The following is an 11,977-nucleotide window of genomic DNA, read 5'->3' as shown; positions in this document are numbered from 1 at the left end:
ATTACATCATTATGTTGTGCACGCGAGTATTGAGTCTTTAACTCTCTTTTACTGCACGCACATTTTCTACCATGGCTCTGTTTGAGTCACTCGAGTATTGAGTCTTTAACTCTCTTTTACTGCACGCACATTTTCTACCATGGCTCTGTTTGAACCTCCATAGGCTGAACTTATTAATACATCACAATCAGTAGTTGTAAATAGTTGTGAATAATTTAGTAATACATCACAAGCAGAAGTAGTGAATAAGCTTCCTGTCTCCACAAAATATCAGGCTTAAAAACAATTGAGCACAATTCTGATGATGCCAATTACAAAGATGTCAAGTGTTACAAAGCCCAATGGCTCAAAATATTATGTACTAATGTCATGCTATGATGGTCTTAAGATATTACTCGGATGAAAGAATGCATTTCAAAAAAAAGCAATGGTGATACACATAAATGAAATGTTTCTGAAAAGCGACCCTGATTGCCTCATGTCTCAGATCACGACAATTGCCATGAGTCAAAAAGCTAACAGTATGTAAACCCTCAACCACTGCCATAAGCCCTAGTCAAAAAGCTCCCAATTCGTAGTCATATTTGATGATCCTGAAGGTGGAGGTGCAGAGAGGCTACCAACACCTGTGTCAAAGGTTTCCCATTGAGTAGTAACCACAACCGTGTTGGTACGGAGAGGATTATTGTTCTGGACCTTTAAACTATCCACCCTATCAGTAAGGCCTTGAATTCTTCGTACCTGCAGCATACATACTTTGTCAAAAGCTCTCTCTCTCTCTCTCTCTCTCTCTCTCCCTCTGTGTGTGTGTGTGTGTGTGTGTGTGTCTTTGGCATGCCAACTCCTTGCTCCTTGACATTGTTGTGATAGGGGCTTCTGCACAGCATTGCGCTGCCTGCCACTGTCCTGTGCACCACCTCCCCCTGTGCTCTGTATTGTGCCACCCGGCTCTGCCCTGTGCACCTCCATCCCCCACCACCTTGAGCGCCGCCATCCACATCTGCTTTGTGCTCTGCCACCCGCTTCTGCTTTGTACACTGTCATTCCCCAACTAGCCACAACAAACTCTAATGTATGTTGCTAGTTTCCATGCATATGACAGGTTCACACACATACATGCTCCTCTACCTAGACCTATGACTCTGACAGATGGTGCCATTGGATCAAAATGGCAAGTTGAGTGCAGATTCAGGAGAGATTTTGGAGGATCCTACTATGTATAGGCGCATAGTAGGAAGCTTGATCTACATGACGATCACCAGGCCAAATTTGAGCTATGCTGTTGGGTTGGTGAGTCAGTTTATGTAGGTTCCTCGGAAGCCGCATTTGGATGCATTGAGACGCATACTGAGGTATGTGAGGTCTACTTTGCATTGTGGACTATTTTATGAAACTGGGACAGAGATATGTGTACATGGGTACACAGATGCTGATTGGGCTGGTAGTATCTCAAATAGAAGATCTACTAGTGGCTTCATGTTTTCTTTGGGAAGTGCTGCTGTGACTTGGAGCAGCAAGAAGCAGCCTACGGTTACTCTATCCAGTACAGAGGCCAAGCACAGAGGTGCTGCTATGGCAGCATGTGAGATAGCTTGGTTGAGAAAGCTACTTGCAGATTTGGGTCTATCAGTGGATAGATAAGTTGTCATTTTCTGTGACAACATTAGCAGTATACAGTTGGCCACCAGGAACCTAGTTTTTCATGCTCGCACAAAGCATATAGAGGTCCACTACCATTTTGTCAGAGAGAAGGTTTTGGCAGGAGACGTTGACCTTGTTTATGTCAGCACACAAGATCAGGTCGCTGACATCTTCACCAAAGCATTGGGTACAGTGAAGCTCCGCAAATTCAGGGCTTCGCTTGGTGTACATGAGATGGAGTTGAGCTCGAGGGGAAGTGTTGAGATATCGAGCTCATCTAGTGAGGTGGTGGACACTGATGACCCGCCTGGGAGATAGGCCCCACACTTACACCACTGGCATGGTTGGTGAGATCATGGGTGATATGCGGCCAGTGGGATGACAGGCTGTGTGACAGCCATTCTAGAGACTGGCATAGTTATAGCGCCAGCTCATTTAGTTGGGTTCACACTATAGAGAACCCTAGTATGTATTTGGTTGAGTACCTTTTCATATGGTGTATACTCTTATCTTTGTATATGGTGTGTTGAGTGTTCTGTGAAGAAGAAGAAGATTTTCAATCTCTCACCTTGTGTGTTCTCTTTTAGGGTTTTGTGAGTGTGTGTGTGCTTGCAAGAGCTCAAGCTCTCTTCTCCCCTGCATCTTTTCACATGTCACATGCCATGCGTATCACGATCGGCCAGCTCAGGGTATCCTCCCACCGCCTCAGAGTAGAGACTGACAGAGCTGAGGATATCCCACATGAGGAGAGGACATGCACAGTATGCATCACAGGAGCAGTACAAGATGAGGCCCATTATATGCTCAGTTGCCCGGCTTGGGCATGTACTTGATGGAGCTCAGACGACACAGGGATGTAGTGTTGAGGCAGCATGCAAACAGCCCCAGCTCCGACAGGACACCTCACAGAGAACCATCCCAGATTTCTTTGTGGCACATACATCCACATCGGAATCCATTGCCCACAACAGTTCCTCTACTACGACATCAGAGCCCACTACCCGTACCCACGCCCTAGAGGAGTTCTTAGTGAGAGAGCACGATCCATTCTGCGAGCCAGACATCCCCGACCCAGAGCATCAAGACCCTCCACCACACAGAGATAGATTCGTGAGGTTCTCTGCCGACATGTCACGCTCCCATCACAGAGGCCTGACATTCACTCCACCATCAGATCGGTTCTGGCCGAGGCGGGTATCGACATTAACTGATCAGAGTATATCTCACTTTACACAAGATCATCTGTTGATCACATGTTCTGTCAGATGTTTTCATTTTACTTTTTCTTTCAGCTTTCCATGGCTAAGTATATCCATGGTACCATTGTATTACTTTGGTCTCATAGGCCCTTCGGTGTTAGAAGTCATCTCTTGTCTTTATCAAACACCAGGGCCTCTGTTGTGGGTGTGCCCGCCCTTTGTAGGTGTTTTCTCATTTTTCCTCTCCCCGTATTTTTCCCCATTTTTTCCCTAGTTTTACCAGGTGTGGGGGGCAGTTCTTTGCACCCTGGCTGATCCAGACACTGGTCGACTGCTGGTCAGGATGTCCTGGATGCTGGCCGACTGCTCCTTCTCATCCCCGACCTCTCATGTATGTCGGCCGACTGTGTACAGCTGGCCGACTGGTGGATGGAGCTGGTCGTGGACATTTAGGTCCAGTCGGCTGCCTTTTCTACAGGCCGACTGCATGTTTGGGGCCATATAAAATGGCCCCATGGCCCCCACACCATTGTATCTTGTGTGGCTGCGTTTTTTGCACTTTGTGCATATTTTGGAGATACTTCCTTAGTGGACAGCCCATCTATTGGCTGCGTTTTTTGGAGGTACGACACTTCTTCCCTTGTGTTTTCCCACCCTCCACTCCCTATGGGATCTCGGAAGTCCTCTACTCCAAAAGACAAAGGCAAACTTGAAGATACTATGGATCCTACATCTCCTACGACGGTTGGACCGGCAACTACTACAACGGAAGTTGGTGCAATTCCTTCTTCGGTAGGTGCTTCTACTTTCTCTTTTCCGTCGTATCCATTACCTTCTACGGATCCATACACTCTTTCTTCTTTGTCCTTTATGCCTTCCTATCCACATACTTCTATGCCCTCTATGGTATATCCCCCTACATCATCTATGCCTTTTATGGCAACTTCATCTACTATGATTCCTTCTTCTACTACTTCCACTACTACTCCTCTTCCCACTCAATCATATCAGCCCTTTAACCCATTCACTCAATCTTTGAGCCTTCCAAGTCTTTCCGATTCACAAAAGCTTACCCCAAACAACTACCACACTTGGTCCTTGTTTATGCAACTTCTTTTGGAAAGCACCGGGGTGTGGTCTATAATCACTTCTCCTCATATGGTGCCTTCTCAATATCAAACCTATATGGATGCACGGGCCAAAGCTTTACTTGTGCATGGCATGTCTACATCGGTTGTGTCTCAATTTCTCTCTACAAGGAGTATGGCTCAACAATTATGGCACGCTATACAAATGCAATATGGAAGACTTTCAACGGTTAAGATGGCTAAGTTGGAAGAAGATTTGGCTAAGCTTTCTATCTCTGAATCCGACAACATAGTGGAGAAGCTTGGAGAATTCAATCGAATCAAGCGGCAACTTGAAGAGTTTGGTACATTGGTAAGCAATCCGGTCCACAAGCTACTTGGTAAATTGCCTTCTTCTTTTGAATCGTTCAAAGATAACATCTTTCTTCGAGTTCCTTTCCCTTCCTTTGAAGAGACTATGGGTCTTCTTCATGATAAGTGCCTTACTCGCAAGCAAAACAAAAAGGACTCGGCTTTTGTAAGCCAAGGCAAGGGCAAAGGCAAAGGCAAAGGCAAAGACAAGGGGATCTTGCAAGACATCGAAGCTTGCATGGGACACATTGGAAGCAATGTATCAGGTACGCAACGAGGCAAGAGAAAGTTTAATTTGAATGTCATGAAAATCATTGTGCTGAATATCCTCGAAATTAAAAGGCATTGCACTTGGTCGAAGGACTTTCTACTGGCCCCAAGATGCGGACTGAAATCGAACAATTTGATACAAATTGTCATCATCGATGCTTTGACTTGGTCTTGTTTGCTCCTTTGCTCTCCTACCCAACCCTCACATGAAAGTGCATACCTAAACACCATGTGCTATCCACTAGTTCCCTCACAGCCACTTTACTATCCCTTTAACAAAAAAGAGCTCACAATAGGCTATATCCCTTCGCTCAACCCTAAGCATAGTTTGCGCATTTAGACATGGTGTACACATTCTAGATAATGCTCACATTCCAACAGCATCATTAAAATGCAACAAAAGATACATGCCACTTGGGATCAACCCCAACAATAAGAACAAAGAGTACTCCCTTCAACATTAGAATGAATTTATACCTACATCTTAAATTAGGGGACACAATGTCTTGGAGTGCATTGGCCTAGTGTAAGGATTTCAGTACATACAAGCATGTAGCCTATTTGGCAATGTGCCAAACCTTCTTAAGCCATCTACAAATCATCTTACCTCCATAGGCCACCATAAGGCCTCAACAGGACAACATTTGGTAATGATGTCGAGGTACCTAAGCATATGTATGGCCCATTCAGACACTCGTCAGCTCCGATAGGAGAACGCATGAGTTCCAGAGCTTGCATAACTCGTATCAACGGAAAAATCATGCACTTCAGCTATAAACACTAGCTTGTCATCAGTAATACTTACCTCAATTTTTCTATGCACTTTGGCCTCCCCTTCTGCCTCTATGCTATCCAACTTCAGTAGCTGCCTCATCAGTAGTTCTGACAGCATAGAGAATTGGTTCTCTGCAATTCTGATCCCGCCATTAACTGTCGTCTCCAAAGAAGTAATCTGTGAGAAAAAGAAAAAGCATTTTCCAATTCATGCCCCCATTTACCGTATCCTGAGAGATCAAACTTTAACCCCTCCCCAGAAACACCCCCCATACTAGGAGGGAAAGAACTGCCAATTCAATGCGTAAAAACAACTCCTCCAATCCGCATAAAAGTGTGGGAAGATCAATGTCTACAACTTAAACTGAAAAAGGAAAACGTTTGCTAATACAGAAAGGCAATTCATTCACCTGTCCAGCAAGCTTGTCAACCTCTTCTCTTATCTGTGCTACAGCATGACACGCTCTTGCAATGTTCTCATTCCACTTCATTTCCTCCCATTTCTTCTCTTTGCTTGCTGGATCCTCCACTAGACTGATTTTGGACTTGTCATCAACACCAGCTATATGCAAGTAATCTGCATCTTCCCTCTCTTTACCACGAAAAAGAAGCCGTTGTTCTCGTGGGTGCAGACCAGTCAATGGGGCCAGAATCCACTTCAACTCACCTGCCAATGCAAAGAGGGGGGGTTTAGCAGATGCCAAGGGTACCCAGATCCACAGCAAAAACTGTCAATTCAAATGACAAACAAGGTTTAAGGCTAAGGAGCAAGCATGATGGAACCGGTTAGGGTTGCAAGCATGAACAGTGGTTAAGAAACAAGCATAATAAACAAGTGTTCTGGATTGAGAAGCTGGGATTAGGGTTAAAAAGCAATTGTGCCAGATAGAGGTAGAGTGATGATCAATTTGATATAACAAGAAAGTATGATCAATGGTTGAAAAAGCAAGTTACTTATTAGGGTTAGGCAAGCATCAACAGTTAGCGTTAAGGCTAGGGGTAATAAACAAGCATTACTAATTAGGATTAGGGTTGTGAAACAAGCATGTTAGGGTTACGGAGCATTAGTAGTTAGGGTTAGGGTTGAGGGTAATTTCAGCTAGCGTTAGGTTTTACCGAATGTGGCTTCCGAAGGGATCGTAATGTCATGCTGGCGCAGGCCGTAGGAAACCTTGAGTTTGAGAAGGGGACCTGAAGATGGCGACGAATCCGAGGAAGGGTCTCTTCTCTGCACAAGCATACCTCCAGGTCTGAGCTCCCAATCATGAACATCTAATCCAGCAGCTGGGACATGGCTCAGCGGCCTTGCTATACCTCTCGCGTTCATCAATTCGTCGCTCACCACTCGCTCCTCTCTCTGTCTGCGATCTCCCAGCAACAGCTGGGTTCTCTTCTCCTTGTTTTGGTCTGTTGGCTTGTTATCTGAATCTCTTCTCTCTCTCTCACACTACTGCTCATGGGTAGAAATGATGAGGTTCACCAAATGGCGGGCAGAGCACACGTCCCAATGAGGTGGCGGACGGACATGTAAGTTATTCTTGAGGCATAGCCTCAGCTCTAAGTAAAATTGAAATTTGAGTGTAGGAACACGAGATGGCTTCATGGACCCTTTTGTTCAAAGTCGTGGTCATGGGAAGCCATCCTTAGAAACATACAATAAGGTCAAGTTCACAACATATGTTCTAATGAAGTTCTACTTACAAAAAGGTAAGCTACAAATGAGCCACTAGATGGGGGCAACACGCCCAGATGCAACCTAGCCCACCCTACAACCAACAAATGGTTTTTTCGAGTTCTCCTCCCCAGAAGTACGGGGTTCAAGACCACAAAAAAAATCCAAGGCCTTCTTATATCTTAAGGAGAGCTTTCACGAAGTTGCCACGTGGGATTGACTTTGAGGTTCGGGAAGAGAAGGAGGAGGTTGGGAACTTGGAAAAACTTCTCTATATTATCTTAAGGAGAGGTGCCACGTGGGATTGATTTGGAGGTTCGGGAAGAGGAGGAGGAGGTTGAGAACTTGGAAAAACTTGAGGGGAAAGAAAGCTGGAAACGTGCGGTGGATTTGAATTTTAAAAAAATGGAATTCTCTTTAATGCACGCACGCCCACGTTCTTGCACCTGTCTTAGTACCTTCTCGCCAATTACCTGCTCACGTTTCTCCCTCCTGCTCGCATCTTGCTCTCCAGCGCATCGTCCCTCCTGCTCCCGTCTCTCCTGAAGAAAGAGAGTCTTGCTCCAGCACACCGTCCCTACTGCTCTTGTCTCCCCTAAAGAGAGAGTGTCTTGCTGTCAGGACCATGGTACAAGGAGATTTGAATGTTCCACAAATTGAATAATAGAAGAAATAAACCATAGACAACATAGCATAACGCAAGAGCATAAAAATCAAAGAACACAAGATTGGGTGCAATCCCCCCCCCCAAGGATGTGTGTGGACCATAGTACAAGGAGATTTAAATATTCCACAAATTAAATAATAGAAGAAATCAACCATAGACAACATAGCATAACTCAAGAGCATAAAAATCAAAGAACACAAGATTGGGTGCAATCTCATCGACGTGTGTGGCGCCACTCCCACACGTGGTATTCAAATTATATTATCATAAATTTAGCTCTTGGAGCTATAAATAGCACAGCTTTTCCAAAATTGGGCTTTTACTACAAAATTGAACCATAGTCCAATGTTTTTAAAGTATCTCATCAAAAATAAACCTTGCCCAACATATGTACAATGGGCCAAACCATACAAAATCAAATATTTAGCACACATGTGCTCGACTAGATAATATTGTCCAATGTCTACCTTACTCATGATCCGAACTCATGATCTATACTCAACATAGTCCACAATGTTAGATCACCATTACTTTGGAATCACTCACAAAAATAATTTTGACAAATGGAAATCATTCACACTACCATGCTTCACACATAAACCATCCATCAAACATAATTAATTGGATTCACTCATAATGTCCTCACACGCGTCGCACGTGTCATTGTTTCTCGCTACTTTCACTCTCAGCGGAATGGCAAGACAGCAGTCCAGGGTAACGGACCAGTCAGGCAATGTCATGGGAGACATGTAGCCACCCACCAGAGCTTCTGGATTTGAACACCAACTCTAGTGTGGTCATGGGGACACATAGAACACTGCTCAACTTGGAACTTCTCACACTCACGCTCTGCTCTCACACCACCACATAACTCTCTCTCTCTCTCTCTCTCTCTCTCTCAAGTGCACAACATATTTCTTAGGACAAAGTTACAACATTCCTATTCAACACATTGCAGCAATTACACAGAGATGAAAGGAAAAACAACATTGTTCTTGTATTACTTCCAGAACCAATACAAACAAACAACTGAGCAATTGCTTAACATAAGACAAGAAAGCGGGTAGTGAATGTGCGCGTTTTGGCTCCTTGTGCTCTTTTTTGCGATGCGTTTTTCTCTTTCCTTCCTTTCTTGGGGCATTGTCATTTTCGGTTTCACACTTTTTGATGTGACTTGACCATTGATTCGTATCATTCCCACCATCTTGGCTTAAAGGCATTAAACTTTGCTCACCGCCTCCTCACCTTACGGTTGCATTTGCATGTAGAGTTTTAATGATAGTGTGACAGCTGTCCTCCATGCAGTCACTTATGCCAATAACGTGGCCATTTGCATTGTTAACTTGGATCTGGTTGGCATACACTTGGTTGTTCACTTCTTTACTGACCTGGCATTGTTTGATTGCGGAATTCTGATCTCTTGCGGACTAGCCAACCTTACGGACTCCTTCCATAGCTTTGTTGCTTTCTGGGTTTTTCGCGTTAATTTCTGCTAGTGTGATCACGCCACAACTTATGCTCCTGACCGGCCTACTGGTTCTCCACTTGTTCTTCTTCCAATGTGACTACTACCACCGGTTGGCCCATGTATTTTCTCATCCTGAAGCCTTTAACTGTTACCAGCTTGAATGGTGTTTGCTCCCCATTGAGACTTTGTATGACGTGCGGAATGCCCATAAGGCAGCATCTAGCTTATGGTCCCAATAATTTTTGTTGGTATTTATGATCTTCTTTAGAATTTTGGTCAGAACCTTATTGGTGGATTCCACCTGTCCATTGCACTGTGGGTAATAAGTTGAGGACTTCTTGTGATTGATAAGGTATCTTTCCATTGACTCTTTCATTACTTTGTTCATGAAGTGTGTGCCCTGGTCACTGACTATCTCCATCGGCAAACCATGCCTAGCAATGATATCCTTGAAGAGGAACTTCACCACCTCTTCTGTAGAGTTTCTCTTTACAGCTTTAGCTTTCGGCCACTTGGTGAAGTAATCAGTTTGCCACAATGATGTATTTACACTTGCTGCCTTTCGTGGGTGGCTTGATTGGTCTAGCGAAATCCAATCCCCACTTCATAAATGGAAACAATAGCAAAGTGGGCAATCTATCAGAATCATCGAATTGACCCATTTGCGAGATAAACATCACATTGCGTTACTTCACTATTGGCATCCCTTATGACCGTTGGCCACCACAGGTCTGCTTGCAAAATTTTTCGAGCTATGATTCCTCCGCCCATGTGTCCTCTTGTGATGCCGCAGTGTGCTTCTCTTAAGACCACTTATTGCTTATGATTCGGGACACACTTGTGCAGAATCTAGTCTATGCCTCTTTTATACAGTTATCTGGCAATCATGGTGAAATTTATGCTTCTTAAGGCAATCCTCTTCTTTCTGTCAGTAGTGTACCCTTCCAAGAATGTTCCATCCTCTAGGAACTGCATCATATCATAATACCAATTCTTCTCCACTCCTACAAAACTGCTACTGTGAAGAAGTTGGTATCCGGGAGTTGATCATCCACTCCATCTAGGGCCGGTTCTCCAGAACCCAGCCTGGACAAAAAATCCACTACTCTGTTCTCTTTTCCAAGTGTGTGTTGGATGGTGAACTCAAATTAATGTAGAGTAGAAGAATCCATCTTGCCATCTTTCCTACCATAAAAGGCTTTGTTCACCTGATAAATCTGGGCTTGATGGTCCACATGGAAAATAAATTTGTTTCCCAAGAGGTAGTGTTGAAACTTATTCATAGCATAAATCATAGAGAGAGCTTCCCGCTCTGTTGTGCTCTAGTTCCTTTCCGCTTTTGTGAGGGCCTTGTGTTAAAACCCTAAGATCTCTCTAAATAATTAACATGCATAAACATGCATAAATCAGGCATAAACTCTACCACCCCCGAGCCCAAGGGTTGCACACATGAAATATAATGGAGTACCACATACCTTAACCTTAGTGTCCCATACCACCAAGAGGTATAACTCCAATACAATAGCACTCAGCTCTATAGTGAAAAGGCAAGAATGTAGATACAATCCTCTACACAAGAGAACATCCCTTGAGTGTGCCCCATGCCCCTATTATATAGGAGGGCCCTCAAGTGACTCTTGACTCTCCATTTCCCATGTGTGACCCTTGGATGCCTGACCCTAACCTTAACCCTTCCTAACCCATGCTCCACTAGAGCTTGTTCCCATGCTCCCATGCTCACAAGCCTAATGTGGGTTAGCCTCCTAGTATATGCACATATAATGTGTACATAACATACTTCCCCTCTCTCAAAACATTGCACTCTTGCAATGAAAAGAAGCAAATTTGCGCTGAACATTCTCAACCGACTCCCAAGTCGAATCCTCTATTTCCCTATCTTTCCACAAAATTTTAACCTCAGGGATTAATCGACTACGAAGTTTTCTTTCCCTGAATTCAAGTACTCTTTCATGTTCATGTGGAACATAAGATAAATCTTCGACTTCAACGAGTTCTTGAGGAGTAACTGTGTTATCCTCACCTCCCAACTTCTCTTTCAATCTACTGACATGAAAGACTGGATGAACTCTAACATGTGGAGGCAGTTTTAGCTCATACTACGCAACCGTGCCAATTCGACAAATAACTCGAAATGGACCACAATATCTAGGAGATAATTTTGAGCATTTTCTCGTTGTTAAAGTTAGAGAGTCTTTAGGAACTTTTAAATAAACCAACGCTCCTGGTTCAAAAGACCGAGATGAGCATCCTCTATCAGAATAAAACCATGCTCTATCCTGAGCACTCTTGATAGAATCCCGAGCTTCGATCAGCATTTCCTGCATATCACGCAAGAAATCCCTCGTCGATGCATTAAGCTCAATGTCCTTAAGACCAACATCAATAGTAGGTGCTTTGGGTTGATACCCATACATAAGCATGAACGGACTAAAACCTGTAGCCATATGTTTAGAACTGTTATAGGCAAATTCCATCAGTGGAAGATACTTTTTCCAATTTGATGGTTTTCCAGAGACATATGCACGAAGCATGTCCTCTACAACATGATTCACCCGCTCTGTTTGCCCATCAGACTGCGGATGATCAGAGGAACTCATACTTAAAGTTGTTTCCAATTTCTTGAAAACTTCCTGCCAAAAATTAGCCGTGAACTTAGAGTCCCGATCGCTCACAATATCAGAAGGTAGACCATATAGTCTAAATAGTTGCTCGACAAATTGGTACGCCAATTCCGAAGCTTTAACTGTTGTTTTTGTGGGTAAAAACCTAGCCATCTTTGTCAATTTATCCACGACTACCCAAATGGCATCGTGACCCCTGCTGGTA

General features: G+C 43.9%; 1 protein-coding gene across 1 annotated transcript; it reads right to left on the bottom strand.

The window, feature by feature from the left end:
- Positions 1 to 268: 268 nt before the first annotated feature.
- Positions 269 to 6,800, bottom strand: LOC147632543 (BAG family molecular chaperone regulator 4-like). Its single transcript, XM_086807314.1, has 4 exons — positions 6,440 to 6,800; positions 5,734 to 5,990; positions 5,355 to 5,501; positions 269 to 741 (listed from the first exon to the last, which is right to left on the bottom strand). The coding sequence occupies exons 1-4, from the start codon at positions 6,648 to 6,650 to the stop codon at positions 553 to 555; spliced, it is 804 nt and encodes a 267-aa protein (XP_086663440.1). The 5' UTR covers positions 6,651 to 6,800; the 3' UTR covers positions 269 to 552.
- Positions 6,801 to 11,977: the final 5,177 nt, after the last annotated feature.

The sequence above is a fragment of the Cibotium barometz genome, chromosome 13 (assembly GCF_041138505.1).
Source record: "Cibotium barometz isolate CiBa-2024 chromosome 13, ASM4113850v1, whole genome shotgun sequence".
Classification (NCBI taxonomy): domain Eukaryota; kingdom Viridiplantae; phylum Streptophyta; class Polypodiopsida; order Cyatheales; family Cibotiaceae; genus Cibotium; species Cibotium barometz.
This window is presented reverse-complemented; position numbering and strand designations above follow the sequence as displayed.